Source organism: Salvelinus alpinus, chromosome 16 (assembly GCF_045679555.1).
Source record: "Salvelinus alpinus chromosome 16, SLU_Salpinus.1, whole genome shotgun sequence".
Classification (NCBI taxonomy): Eukaryota; Metazoa; Chordata; class Actinopteri; order Salmoniformes; family Salmonidae; genus Salvelinus; species Salvelinus alpinus.
In genome coordinates, this window is record NC_092101.1 from 54,535,046 (window position 1) to 54,551,844 (window position 16,799).

At 38.6% G+C, this 16,799-nt stretch overlaps 1 protein-coding gene across 3 annotated transcripts in view; it reads right to left on the reverse strand.

Moving 5' to 3' along the window:
- LOC139541689 (ubiquitin-protein ligase E3A-like) overlaps nt 1–15,733 on the reverse strand; it is a 41,288-nt gene extending 25,555 nt beyond the window's left edge. The window contains exons 1-7 of one of the 3 annotated variants that reach the window (XM_071346622.1): nt 15,448–15,733; nt 14,379–14,422; nt 9,426–9,733; nt 6,977–7,644; nt 6,591–6,668; nt 5,843–5,998; nt 5,424–5,750 (exon numbers count right to left, since the gene is read on the reverse strand). In XM_071346622.1, the coding sequence (XP_071202723.1) occupies nt 5,424–5,750; nt 5,843–5,998; nt 6,591–6,668; nt 6,977–7,644; nt 9,426–9,733; nt 14,379–14,380 (1,539 nt within the window). In that variant the 5' untranslated portion in view covers nt 14,381–14,422; nt 15,448–15,733. Of the gene's footprint in view, nt 1–5,423; nt 5,751–5,842; nt 5,999–6,590; nt 6,669–6,976; nt 7,645–9,425; nt 9,734–14,378; nt 14,423–14,582; nt 14,668–15,443 lie in introns of those variants that run through there. The other 2 variants (XM_071346623.1, XM_071346621.1) reach the window with 2 other exon arrangements.
- Nucleotides 15,734–16,799: the final 1,066 nt, after the last annotated feature.

Consider the following 16,799-nt stretch of genomic DNA (forward strand, 5'->3'; position numbering starts at 1 on the left):
TATGTACATATTCTCCTTCACCCCTTTAGATTTGTGTGTATTAGATAGTTGTTAGATATTACTGCAATGTCAGAACTAGCAGCACAAGCATTAACATCTGCTAACCATGTGTATGTGACCAATAAAATTTGATTTGATTTTGATTTAAAAATAGCTGTGAAGCAAATAGCTGTCCCAATCCAACCTGACAGAGCTTGAGAAGATCTGCAGAGAAGAATGGGAGAAACTCCCCAAATACAGGTGTGCCAAGCTTGTAGTGTCATACCCAAGAAGACTGGAGGATGTAATCGCTGCCAAAGGTGCTTCAACAAAGTACTGAGTAAAGAGTCTGAATACTTATGGAAATATGATATCAGTTTTCTATTTTTAATAAATTACCAAAAATGTCTAAAACACAGGTTTGGCTTTGTCATTTTGGGGTAATGTGTGTAGATTGATGAGGGGGAAATAATGATTTAATCAAATTTAGAATAAGGCTGTAACCTAACAAAATGTGGAAAATGTCAAGGGGTCTGAATCCTTTACGAAGGCACTGTATTTCATGTGTCCTCATTATATCCTGTTATATTCCTATCAGCAGGGAGACATGTAGTCCTCATTATATCCTATCAGCAGAGAGACATGTAGTCCTCATTATATCCTGTTATATTCCTATCAGCAGAGAGACATGTGTCCTCATTATATCCTGTTATATTCCTATCAGCAGAGAGACACGTAGTCCTCATTATATCCTGTTATATTCCTATCAGCAGAGAGACATGTAGTCCTCATTATATCCTGTTATATTCCTATCAGCAGAGAGACATGTAGTCCTCATTATATCCTGTTATATTCCTATCAGCAGAGAGACACGTAGTCCTCATTATATCCTGTTATATTCCTACCAGCAGAGAGACATGTAGTCCTCATTATATCCTGTTGTATTACTACCAGCAGAGAGACATGTAGTCCTCATTATATCCTGTTATATTCCTATCAGCAGAGAGACTTGTAGTCCTCATTATATCCTGTTATATTCCTATCAGCAGAGAGACATGTAGTCCTCATTATATCCTGTTATATTCCTATCAGCAGAGAGACATGTAGTCCTCATTATATCCTGTTATATTCCTATCAGCAGAGAGACATGTAGTCCTCATTATATCCTGTTATATTCCTATCAGCAGAGAGACATGTAGTCCTCATTATATCCTGTTATATTCCTATCAGCAGAGAGACATGTAGTCCTCATTATATCCTGTTATATTCCTATCAGCAGAGAGACATGTGTCCTCATTATATCCTGTTATATTCCTATCAGCAGAGAGACATGTAGTCCTCATTATATCCTGTTATATTCCTATCAGCAGAGAGACATGTAGTCCTCATTATATCCTGTTATATTCCTATCAGCAGAGAGACATGTGTCCTCATTATATCCTGTTATATTCCTATCAGCAGAGAGACATGTGTCCTCATTATATCCTGTTATATTCCTATCAGCAGGGAGACATGTAGTCCTCATTATATCCTATCAGCAGAGAGACATGTAGTCCTCATTATATCCTGTTATATTCCTATCAGCAGAGAGACATGTAGTCCTCATTATATCCTGTTATATTCCTATCAGCAGAGAGACATGTAGTCCTCATTATATCCTGTTATATTCCTATCAGCAGAGAGACATGTGTCCTCATTATATCCTGTTATATTCCTATCAGCAGAGAGACATGTAGTCCTCATTATATCCTGTTATATTCCTATCAGCAGAGAGACATGTAGTCCTCATTATATCCTGTTATATTCCTATCAGCAGAGAGACATGTGTCCTCATTATATCCTGTTATATTCCTATCAGCAGAGAGACATGTAGTCCTCATTATATCCTGTTATATTCCTATCAGCAGAGAGACATGTGTCCTCATTATATCCTGTTATATTCCTATCAGCAGAGAGACATGTAGTCCTCATTATATCCTGTTATATTCCTATCAGCAGAGAGACATGTGTCCTCATTATATCCTGTTATATTCCTATCAGCAGGGAGACATGTAGTCCTCATTATATCCTATCAGCAGAGAGACATGTAGTCCTCATTATATCCTGTTATATTCCTATCAGCAGAGAGACATGTAGTCCTCATTATCTCCTGTTATATTCCTATCAGCAGAGAGACATGTAGTCTTGGTTTCCAAGATCTTATTTTCCGCTCGTATTTCTTCCTTCATTTTATTACTGTAATCCAGTCCTGTTTTTAAGGCCTCAACCTCCCCCAGCAGCCCAGGCAATAGATCCAGTTTTTTCCTTATCTGCTCTCTCATGCTTGTAAGCAATGCTCTATCTTCTGGAGACTAAGTTATAAAATGTCTCCCTCCATTTTGAATTTTAGACGGCGGCTCCCGTTCAGTTGTTTTGCTCGCAGAGGAAAGGTCGTCTCTTGTTCGCCTCAATGTATCAGATTTTTTTTTTTTTTCGAGCGTATCAAAATGCTGATTAATAAATAGTTCAAGGTTCTCTATATTATCAAGAATGTATGTTTTACGGCAGTTATCAGCTAATCCTCAATTTTATGATTAAATAATGGGACAAGCTGCTCTCTTTAGCTAGATAGTTCACATGGAGACTTGTAAGATGTGATGAGTCCTCACCGACAGACAGGCTAGATACTGATGTCTCTGAATGGACAGAGACCTGGCACTCTGACAGACAGGCTAGATACTGATGTCTCTGATACTGATGTCTCTGATACTGATGTCTCTGAATGGAGAGAGACCTGACACTCTGACAGACAGGCTTGATACTGATGTCTCTGATACTGATGTCTCTGAATGGACAGAGACCTGACACTCTGACAGACAGGCTTGATACTGATGTCTCTGAATGGAGAGAGACCTGACACTCTGACAGACAGGCTAGATACTGATGTCTCTGATACTGATGTCTCTGAATGGAGAGAGACCTGACACTCTGATAGATGGGCTAGATACTGATGTCTCTGAATGGAGAGAGACCTGGCACTCTGACAGACAGGCTAGATACTGATGTCTCTGAATGGAGAGAGACCTGGCACTCTGACAGACAGGCTAGATACTGATGTCTCTGAATGGAGAGAGACCTGCACTCTGATAGATGGGCTAGATACTGATGTCTCTGATACTGATGTCTCTGAATGGACAGAGACCTGACACTCTGATAGATGGGCTAGATACTGATGTCTCTGAATGGACAGAGACCTGACACTCTGATAGATGGGCTAGATACTGATGTCTCTGAATGGACAGAGACCTGACACTCTGATAGATGGGGTAGATACTGATGTCTCTGAATGGACAGAGACCTGACACTCTGATAGATGGGCTAGATACTGATGTCTCTGATACTGATGTCTCTGAATGGAGAGAGACCTGGCACTCTGACAGACAGGCTAGATACTGATGTCTCTGAATGGACAGAGACCTGACACTCTGATAGATGGGCTAGATACTGATGTCTCTGAATGGACAGAGACCTGGCACTCTGACAGACAGGCTAGATACTGATGTCTCTGATACTGATGTCTCTGATACTGATGTCTCTGAATGGAGAGAGACCTGGCACTCTGACAGACAGGCTAGATACTGATGTCTCTGATACTGATGTCTCTGAATGGACAGAGAGACTTGGCACTGCATTAAAATTTTACTTGACAACTTTTACTTGTATTGTCTTTTTTTTATTATTGAAGGACATCAGTCAATATGAGGGAGAAACCCTGTGTATTCTACAACAGGATCAGTCAATATGGGGAGAAACCCTGTGTATTCTGGACCAGGATCAGTCAATATGGGGAGGGAGAAACCCTGTGTATTCTACAACAGGATCAGTCAATATGGGGAGGGAGAAACCCTGTGTATTCTGGACCAGGATCAGTCAATATGGGGAGGGAGAAACCCTGTGTATTCTACAACAGGATCAGTCAATATGGGGAGGGAGAAACCCTGTGTATTCTGGACCAGGATCAGTCAATATGGGGAGGGAGAAACCCTGTGTATTCTGGACCAGGATCAGTCAATATGGGGAGGGAGAAACCCTGTGTATTCTGGACCAGGATCAGTCAATATGGGGAGGGAGAAACCCTGTGTTTTCTGGACCAGGATCAGGTATCAGTCAATATGAGGAGGGAGAAACCCTGTGTATTCTGCAACAGGATCAGTCAATATGGGGAGGGAGAAACCCTGTGTATTCTGGACCAGGATCAGTCAATATGGGGAGGGAGAAACCCTGTGTTTTCTGGACCAGGATCAGGTATCAGTCAATATGAGGAGGGAGAAACCCTGTGTATTCTGCAACAGGATCAGTCAATATGGGGAGGGAGAAACCCTGTGTATTCTGCAACAGGATCAGTCAATATGGGGAGGGAGAAACCCTGTGTATTCTGGACCAGGATCAGTCAATATGGGGAGGGAGAAACCCTGTGTTTTCTGGACCAGGATCAGGTATCAGTCAATATGAGGAGGGAGAAACCCTGTGTATTCTGCAACAGGATCAGTCAATATGGGGAGGGAGAAACCCTGTGTTTTCTGGACCAGGATCAGGTATCAGTCAATATGAGGAGGGAGAAACCCTGCGTATTCTGCAACAGGATCAGTCAATATGGGGAGGGAGAAACCCTGTGTATTCTGGACCAGGATCAGTCAATATGGGGAGAGAGAAACCCTGTGTATTCTGCAACAGGATCAGTCAATATGGGAAGAGAGAAACCCTGTGTATTCTGCAACAGGATCAGTCAATATGGGGAGGGAGAAACCCTGTTTATTCTGCAACAGGATCAGTCAATATGGGGAGGGAGAAACCCTGTGTATTCTGGACCAGGATCAGTCAATATGGGGAGGGAGAAACCCTGTGTATTCTGGACCAGGATCAGTCAATATGGGGAGGGAGAAACCCTGTGTATTCTGGACCAGGGAACTCCTGTTGTGTACGGGACATCACACAGGAAGAACACTTCTTCTATGGTATTATGTAAAGGGTTGTTTATTCTACATTGACCTGTTACTACATTTGAAAGTTATCAAAACACTTAGTTTAGAATATCTACATACATTTAGGAATTGCATTATTCTCATATTACTCTGTAGACTACTGACTTATTAAACACTTCCTCTGGCATCTCACCGTACATCTGCCTGTAGTTACTGATCTCAACCGGCAGGAGGTTTGTTTGTGGTTATTGAGGAAACCGCTGTGGACAAGGTTCTGACAGAGGGGCGTGTCTTGGTGGTGGCAAGGACACACCCACATCAAACCACACCCCCAAGCCAACTCACGTTTGGCTTCTGTTATGGCCCGCCAGCATTTCTTAAGGAGCAAGTCCCCCCCCCTAAAAAACGAGGCCAAATCAGCAGGTGCAGTTCCCCTTCAACATTACACCAACAAGTGTCTGTGTGTGTGTGTCTGTGACTCACCCTGACGAGGGCGTCGTCGATGATGTGGTCTCGTCGTACTTTGAGCCTGAGATACGGGTTGAGCTGCTGTCCTTGTACCAGGCTGTAGAGCGCCGTGATCCTCCTCTCGCTGTACATGCTGATGCGGTTGTCGTAGTACAGACCCAGGCTCTTGGTGCAGGCGTTGAGGATGAAGGGACAGCTCTGGAAGGAGAACTTACTCTCCGAGTCCACCTTGAAGAAGGTAAAGTCCTTGTCCATCTCCAGAACATCGTTCAACGGCTCGTTGACAAACTCCTCGAAGGGGATGAGGGGTCGTCTGCAGTCCAGGGTCCTGACGCCCAGCTCCTTTTAAAATGATTTGAAAATCAGAAAAGTATTTAAATCGTTGTGGATAACACAGAAACTTGAACAACATATGTCCATTGTGGTCGTCTCACCTTCTCCAAAGGGTCGACCCGGGGCCCCTTCTTGTTACTCCTCTCCTCCCCCAGGAGCTCCTGCAGGGTGAGCTCGCTGGACTCTGACGCAGGCTCCTCCTCCTCATTGTGACCCGTATCCAGGTCTCCTCCCAGGACGTTGGCGTAGAACACCAGCTTCAAATACAATCAAACTTTATTTAACATGCTTTTTTTGTTTTTATGCAAAACGCTTTACAGTAAAAAAAATTAAACCTATGACCTTGGTTCTACCACTAGGTAATGTTAATATACCTTGGTTCTACCACTAGGTATTGTTAATGGACATTGGTTCTACCACTAGTTAATGTTAATGGACCTTGGTTCTACTCCCAGGTAATGTTAATGGACCTTGGTTCTACTCCCAGGTAATGTTAATGGACCTTGGTTCTACTCTTAGGTAATGCTAATGAACCTTGGTTCTACTCCCAGGTAATGCTAATGGACCTTGGTTCTACTCCCAGGTAATGCTAATGGACCTTGGTTCTACCACTAGGTAATGTTAATGGACCTTGGTTCTACTCTTAGGTAATGCTAATGAACCTTGGTTCTACTCCCAGGTAATGCTAATGGACCTTGGTTCTACCACTAGGTATTGTTAATGGACCTTGGTTCTACCACTAGACATTGCTAATGGCCATTGGTTCTTCTCCTAGGTAATGTTAATAGTTTGTATGGAACGAGCATGTCAGATCAGATTGACCAAGGCAGTTTCGAATCAGAACAGTACCTTCAGACACTTGGCTGCAGCCACCACACACTCGTCGTCGTTGACCAGACTGTCGCTGTCGTACTCGTTGCTGATTACCTGAATAAAAATGTGAATAATACATAAAAATAAAAAAATTGTATAACAGCTAAGCATTTCACTGTGCTGTTTACACCTGCTGTATCCTGTGCATGTGACAAATCACTCCTGGTTTAGATTGAGTTAGCACTATTCATTACAGAGGAATCAAACTCTATCTCTATCTAGGTAGCTAGGTAGAAAATGACAAAATGCATAAAGAATATTGAGCATGTAACTGTGCATTCTGTATAAATCAGTCTTGTCGACTGCGAGCATGAATGAAAAAAAAAAAAAAAACTAAAATCCGATAAAGGATGTAAGGTTACCGTGTAGGTGATGAGTTGCTGGAAAGTCTCCATCATACGCCTGATGTGCTCTACACTGTACCGAGACCACAGGCGCGTCAGCTTGGCCAGGGCAGGCAGAGGGAGTTTACTCATACACTTACAGAACAGAGGCATGGCCATCTCCAGGTACTCTGGGCTGTGGAGGCTGCTGTTCTCCATCACGATGACGAAGATGTTCAGGTAGTCTGGGTTGGTGTCGTACACGTCCAGATAGGTTAGATCCAGCTCTACGTTGGGAGTGAGGTAGACCAGGGCGTTGAGTAAGGCTGATTCCATCTTCTCGTTGGAGAGGAGTCTGTCGTACACTCTCCTCACAGCTTCTATGTCCACTGAGACCTCCACAGGACCCAGTCGGTTCTCCGTCGATCCCGTCGCTCCTTCCATGGACGCCGAGGCCTCCGATTCCTGCTCCATGGCGGTGGTTCTCTCCTTGTCGTCCTCGTCCTTGTCCTCGTCTTTGGCCTGGTGGGTCTTGCGCTGCTCCTTGGTGTCGGGGTGTTGCTCCTTGTCTTTCCTGAAGCTCCGCACCAGGCCGTCAGCGCTGGAGAAGATCCTCCCGATGACTCGGATCAGAGGAGAGTAGTCCTTCTTCCCCTCACAGATACTCAGGATCTCATACACCTTCTCCTCGGTCAGGTAATGCACCTCTGGACACAGAGCAATCACAGAGAAAATTAATACATGAGCAACCATTTGATTCTCTCTAAAATGAATACATGAGCAACCATTTGATTCTCTCTAAAATGAATACATGAGCAATCATTTGATTCTCTCTAAAATGAATACATGAGCAACCATTTGATTCTCTCTAAAATGAATACATGAGCAACCATTTGATTCTCTCTAAAATGAATAAATCAGCAACCATTTGATTCACTCTAAAATGAATACATGAGCAACCATTTGATTCTCTCTAAAATGAATACATGAGCAATCATTTGATTCACTCTAAAATGAATACATGAGCAACCATTTGATTCTCTCTAAAATGAATACATGAGCAACCATTTGATTCTCTCTAAAATGAATACATGAGCAACCATTTGATTCTCTCTAAAATGAATACATGAGCAACCATTTGATTCTCTCTAAAATGAATACATGAGCAACCATTTGATTCTCTCTAAAATGAATACATGAGCAACCATTTGATTCTCTCTAAAATGAATACATGAGCAACCATTTGATTCTCTCTAAAATGAATACATGAGCAACCATTTGATTCTCTCTAAAATGAATACATGAGCAACCATTTGATTCTCTCTAAAATGAATACATGAGCAACCATTTGATTCTCTCTAAAATGAATACATGAGCAACCATTTGATTCTCTCTAAAATGAATACATCAGCAACCATTTGATTCACTCTAAAATGAATACATGAGCAACCATTTGATTCTCTCTAAAATGAATACATGAGCAACCATTTAATTCACTCTAAAATGAATACATGAGCAACCATTTGATTCTCTCTAAAATGAATACATGAGCAACCATTTGATTCTCTCTAAAATGAATACATGAGCAACCATTTGATTCTCTCTAAAATGAATACATGAGCAATCATTTGATTCTCTCTAAAATGAATACATGAGCAACCATTTGATTCACTCTAAAATTAATACATGAGCAACCATTTGATTCACTCTAAAATGAATACATGAGCAACCATTTGATTCTCTCTAAAATGAATACATGAGCAACCATTTGATTCACTCTAAAATGAATATATGAGCAACCATTTGATTCTCTAAAATGAATACATGAGCAACCATTTGATTCACTCTAAAATGAATACATGAGCAACCATTTGATTCACTCTAAAATGAATACATGAGCAACCATTTGATTCTCTCTAAAATGAATACATGAGCAACCATTTGATTCTCTCTAAAATGAATGTATCAGCAACCATTTGATTCACTCTAAAATGAATACAATGGTGGAACAAACTCCCTCACGACGCCAGGTCAGCGGAGTCAATCACCACCTTCCGGAGACACCTGAAACCCCACCTCTTTAAGGAATACCTAGGATAGGATAAAGTAATCCCTCTAACCCCCCCCCCCCCCCCCCCCCCCTTAAAAGAGTTAGATGCACTATTGTAAAGTGGTTGTTCCACTGGATATCATAAGGTGAATGCACCAATTTGTAAGTCGCTCTGGATAAGAGCGTCTGCTAAATGACTTAAATGTAAATGTACATGAGCAACCATTTGATTCACTCTAAAATGAATACATGAGCAACCATTTGATTCTCTCTAGAATGAATACATGATCAACCATTTGATTCACTCTAAAATGAATACATGATCAACCATTTGATTCTCTCTAAAATGAATGAACATTGAATAGAGAGAAAAGGGTCACACAGGGCAGTGTACTATACAGGGTGCCATTTTGGGACTGTGAAAAGTATTGTGTTTACCTCTGAAGTCTTCCCTAGGAGGAAACAGGTTGTCTTCGTGGTCTGGCATCTTCCCGTGACGGTCGCCCAATAAGGCAGGGTGGGTTTCTTTGGCACTGCTATTGTCAGGGAAGGCAGCAGAGTGACGACCACACAGTTTGGCATTCATTTTATAGAGCTCCAGGGCTCTGATGGCCGCCGTGTTGTGATCCAGCGGCTGAAAACCAAGACACGAAGCACACAACTCATTCGTGCAGGCCCCATTTCCACAGCCCTCGGTTAACTGGCGAAAGTAGCGCTCAATTAGATGCTTTGCAGCCGCTCTCTTCCTGTACGGGACATTCAAACAGGAAGTGACAAGGTTTTAGTACGATGACCATCGAAAAGGAAGCGTGCTCATCACATGACTAACAAATCACACACAGAAGATAGATCAAGCACAAAAACAATCAAAACAGTCAGAATAAACTAGCGATGCAACAGTTACAATAAATGTACTAATCGTAAGTTAATCACAGCATTGCATTGCATTTGGAGGAAAATGTACTAGGCCTATGATTTGGCTCCAATGTTGCAAATTGATCCATGTGAAAAATGATGACATGTTAAAAATGAACTGACTGAATCACCACAATGTCATATCATATCAGACTAATGATCTATCCTTATATCACAATGTCATATCATATCAGACTAATGATCTATCCTTATATCACAATGTCATATCATATCAGACTAATGATCTATACTTACATCACAATATCATATCATATCAGACTAATGATCTATCGTTACATCACCATATCATATCAGACTAATGATCTATCCTTACATCACAATGTCATATCAGAATGATAATATATATCATAACATCACAATGTCATATCATATCAGACTAATGATCTATCCTTACATCACAATGTCATATCATATCAGACTAATGATCTATCCTTACATCACAATGTCATATCATATCAGACTAATGATCTATCCTTACATCACAATGTCATATCATATCAGACTAATGATCTATCCTTACATCACAATGTCATATCATATCAGACTAATGATCTATCCTTACATCACAATGTCATATCATATCAGACTAATGATCTATCGTTACATCACAATGTCATATCATATCAGACTAATGATCTATCCTTACATCACAATGTCATCACAATGTCATATCATATCAGACTAATCATCTATACTTACATCACAATGTCATATCATATCAGACTAATGATCTATCCTTACATCACAATGTCATATCATATCAGACTAATGATCTATCCTTACATCACAATGTCATATCAGAATGATAATATCTATCCTTACATCACAATGTCATATCATATCAGACTAATGATCTATCGTTACATCACAATGTCATGTCATATCAGACTAATGATCTATCGTTACATCACAATGTCATATCATATCAGACTAATGATCTATCCTTACATCACAATGTCATATCATATCAGACTAATGATCTATCCTTACATCACAATGTCATATCATATCAGACTAATGATCTATCCTTACATCACAATGTCATATCATATCAGAGTAATGATCTATCCTTATATCACAATGTCATATCATATCAGACTAATGATATATCCTTACATCACAATGTCATATCATATCAGACTAATGATCTATCCTTACATCACAATGTCATATCATATCAGACTAATGATCTATCCCTACATCACAATGTCATATCAGACTAATGATCTATCCTTATATCACAATGTCATATCATATCAGACTAATGATCTATCCTTACATCACAATGTCATATCATATCAGACTAATGATCTATCCTTACATCACAATGTCATATCAGACTAATGATCCAGCCTTACATCACAATGTCATATCAGACTAATGATCTATCCTTACATCACAATGTCATATCATATCAGACTAATGATCTATCCTTACATCACAATGTCATATCAGACTAATGATCTATCCTTACATCACAATGTCATATCATATCAGACTAATGATCTATCCTTATATCACAATGTCATATCATATCAGACTAATGATCTATCCTTACATCACAATGTCATATCATATCAGACTAATGATCTATCGTTACATCACAATGTCATATCATATCAGACTAATGATCTATCATTACATCACAATGTCATATCATATCAGACTAATGATCTATCCTTATATCACAATGTCATATCATATCAGACTAATGATCTATCCTTATATCACAATGTCATATCATATCAGACTAATGATCTATCCTTATATCACAATGTCATATCATATCAGACTAATGATCTATCCTTACATCACAATGTCATATCATATCAGACTAATGATCTATCCTTACATCACAATGTCATATCATATCAGACTAATGATCTATCCTTACATCACAATGTCATATCAGACTAATGATCTATCCTTACATCACAATGTCATATCAGACTAATGATCTATCCTTACATCACAATGTCATATCAGACTAATGATCTATCATTACATCACAATGTCATATCATATCAGACTAATGATCTATCCTTACATCACAATGTCATATCAGACTAATGATCTATCCTTACATCACAATGTCATATCATATCAGACTAATGATCTATCCTTATATCACAATGTCATATCATATCAGACTAATGATCTATCCTTACATCACAATGTCATATCATATCAGACTAATGATCTATCCTTACATCACAATATCATATCATATCAGACTAATGATCTATCCTTACATCACAATGTCATATCAGAATGATAATATATATCATAACATCACAATGTCATATCAGAATGATAATATATATCATAACATCACAATATCATATCAGAATGATATCCTTATATCACAATGTCATATCATATCAGAATGATAATATCTTTCCTTACATCACAATATCATATCAAAATGATAATCTTTCTTTACATCACAATGTCATATCAGAATGATAATATCTTTCCTTACATCACAATGTCATATCATATCAGAATGATAATATCTTTCCTTACATCACAATGTCATATCAGAATGATAATATCTATCCTTACATAACAATGTCATATCAGACTAATGATCTATCCTTATATCATAATGTCATATCATATCAGAATAATGATCTATCCTTACATCACAGTGTCATATCATATCAGACTAATGATCTATCCTTACATCACAATGTCATATCATATCAGACTAATGATCTATCCTTACATCACAATGTCATATCAGAATGATAATATATATCCTTACATCACAATGTCATATCAGAATGATAACATATATCATTACATCACAATATCATATCAGAATGATATCCTTATATCACAATGTCATATCAGAATGATATCTTTCCTTACATCACAAAATCATATCAGAATGATAATATCTTTCCTTACATCACAATATCATATCAGAATGATAATATATATCTTTACATCACAATGTCATATCATATCAGAATGATAAAGCTTTCCTTACATCACAATGTCATATCAGAATGATAATATCTATCCTTACATAACAATGTTATATCAGACTAATGATCTATCCTTATATCACAATGTCATATCATATCAGACTAATGATCTATCGTTACATCACAATGTCATATCATATCAGACTAATGATCTATCCTTACATCACAATGTCATATCATATCAGACTAATGATCTATCCTTACATCACAATGTCATATCATATCAGACTAATGATCTATCCTTATATCACAATGTCATATCAGACTAATGATCAATCCTTACATCACAATGTCATATCAGACTAATGATCTATCCTTACATCACAATGTCATGTCATATCAGACTAATGATCTATCCTTACATCACAATGTCATATCATATCAGACTAATGATCTATCCTTACATCACAATGTCATATCATATCAGACTAATGATCTATCCTTACATCACAATGTCATATCATATCAGACTAATGATCTATCCTTACATCACAATGTCATATCATATCAGACTAATGATCTATCCTTACATCACAATGTCATATCATATCAGACTAATGATCTATCCTTACATCACAATGTCATATCATATCAGACTAATGATCTATCCTTACATCACAATGTCATATCAGACTAATGATCTATCCTTACATCACAATGTCATATCAGACTAATGATCTATCCTTATATCACAATGTCATGTCATATCAGACTAATGATCTATCGTTACATAACAATGTCATATCATATCAGACTAATGATCTATCCTTACATCACAATGTCATATCATATCAGACTAATGATCTATCCTTACATCACAATGTCATATCAGACTAATGATCCAGCCTTACATCACAATGTCATATCAGACTAATGATCTATCCTTACATCACAATGTCATATAATATCAGACTAATGATCTATCCTTACATCACAATGTCATATCAGACTAATGATCTATCCTTATATCACAATGTCATATCAGACTAATGATCTATCCTTACATCACAATGTCATATCATATCAGACTAATGATCTATCCTTATATCACAATGTCATATCAGACTAATGATCTATCCTTACATCACAATATCATATCAGAATGATACTATCTATCCTTATATCACAATGTCATATCAGACTAATGATCTATCGTTACATCACAATGTCATATCATATCAGACTAATGATCTATCCTTACATCACAATGTCATATCATATCAGACTAATGATCTATCCTTACATCACAATATCATATCAGAATGATACTATCTATCCTTAGATCACAATGTCATATCAGAATGATAATATCTATCCTTACATCACAATGTCATATCAGAATGATATCAGTCCTAATAGGAATAGCAGAACAATTGTGTGAAAAAAATTGTGTGCCAAATGAGGTGGCTCATGGGAATATGGGGTTATTAGTAGTAGTAACATGCCTGGACCTGACACTTACATTCGGCTTGGTTTAGTGTCCTCTATGATGTAGGTAACTGTACTCTGAAACGGACAAGATGGGAGGAAGTTAGAGAACTAACCTTCGAGGATCATCTTTATATTAGGCTTCCCAAAATAAACGTCCATAAGAAGGCCAACTCTGTTTCGGGAATTATAACGAACGAAAAAGACAGATATAAAAGAGCTATAACAGTTCAACTACCTCATATTCATTTGCTTCCTTTGACATAGTAAAGTCTTGCTTAGTCAGTCAGCATATGGTTCGTTCTGCCTGGAAGATAATATTCTACAGCACCCTGATGTCAACAAACTCATTACAATTGTTGCAACATTATTATATTTCGGTTGGGGTGTATTCATTACGGAAACCGTTTACCGTTTAAGAACCAAACGGAAACTAACGGAACGACACGGGGAGGGACCTACTGGGAATTTGTCCAATGGAAACTCTTGTTTGCGTTTCCCATTTGGAGTAAACAAAATGCTTTGCAACGGTACCGGCGTAATGATTACACCCCAGGCTACAGGTCATGTTGCAACGGTATCGGCGTAATGATTACACCTCTAGTTACAGGTCATGTTGCAACGGTATCGGCTTAATGATTACACCTCTAGTTACAGGTCATGTTGCAACGGTATCGGCGTAATGATTACACCCCAGGCTACAGGTCATGTTGCAACGGTATCGGCGTAATGATTACACCTCTAGTTACAGGTCATGTTGCAACATGGTTGCAATGTTGACAAACACAAGCTAGTCAGACGTTTATTCACGTCAAACGTGCCCTGAACTGTCACCACAGCAGCAGCGAGTTGAGAAGAAGCTAGATGATTCTAGTTCAATCTAAGTAAAACCCATATTATGTCAAACTGGAGATGTCAACAACTGGAGGGTGGATACTGAATAAAATAAAAAGTAAAATCACTGCAAACGTGTATGAATATTTTGGCGATGTTTATACACGCTGTTCACGGAATCACCTCGGACACGATTGACAGTAAATTGCAGTCCAATAGTATCCCCGGTGTTAGCTAGCTAGCGTTAGATGATATTGTATACTACCGACCTGTGAGCGGTAGCCGAGTCATTCAGGGGCGGACTTTCTGTCTGTGGCCAAATCAGCTTCCCTTCGCCAGTCTTGCTCTCACGTGTCCTTGCTATAACACTATATTCGGCACTTACTATATACTACTCGAATGGATGTTCTGCGTGCCAAATAATACGATACAAGTTTGGTTTTTAGGCCTGCTAAACTCCCAGGTCACAAAACATACTCGACCATTTTGTGTCAACACGGAGATGTATCCCGGCATGCAGCGCATGGTCATCCCAAACAGAACATTTGGAATTAGAATACTAGAAGGGTCGTGACCCTTGTTATGACTGGATGTAAACCATTTTGGTCAGGGAGTTGATCAATCATAATTTGCCAGTGCTGTGATCATATATTTGTGCTAAGAATTAATCTGACCTTTATGTTTGTTAGCTAGCCAGACAGTTTTAGAAGAATGATTCCATTCACGTTTTTAATTAACTGCCAAGATTCTGTTCAAACAATGCAATCAATAGATGAGGTAAAGTGGTCAATGGACAGTAGACAACTTCATAGTTAGGTGGGACTTGCGAATAATTATACTACTTATTCTTCTGCACGCTACTGCTCTTACACTCTGTAAACTAGAAATGCCATTCAAAACGTTAAAGCGTGCAGACTAGTCTGGAATAGTGTGCTTGCAATACAACTTTTTTTTCTCATATGATTTAAACTTTTGTTTGTCTCTATTTTCTAAAGTTCCCCATTGTGACGTCATCACTTCCAACTTCCGTTCACCGTAAATACAACAATGCAACTTTTGACACAAATCAGCTACTTTGACCACTTTGCCAAACACTTACACAAAACAAATGAGAGAGTGTGACATCTCTGTCCACTTCTGGCCGGGGTAGGCTGTCATTATAAATAAGATTTTGTTATTAATTTCATTTTTTTATTGATATATATATATAAAAATATATATATACACATACACATAAACATTCATACGTATACACATATATATACCACAGGAGTTTGGTGCACCTTAATTGGGGAGATATGTATATACAATACTTGTTCTCCCCACTGTATATATACATACCTTTTTATAGAATATACCATTATTATTCCCCAAACCCTACCACCCTTCCCCCAATTGGAGAAACCAATAAACAATAACACTTAGGCTTCTACCTTCAGTTTATACATACCATACACATTTTACAGACACAATCTATTTTACAATAGTTATATTTTGTTTGTTTTTAGTCCTGGCCTTCCTCTATTTCTGATGTCCCTCCAGTTTGATTTCTATTTGCCATATATTTGTAACTGTGCTATTTCACACAATTTCTGAACCTATATACATTTTACAGACCCTG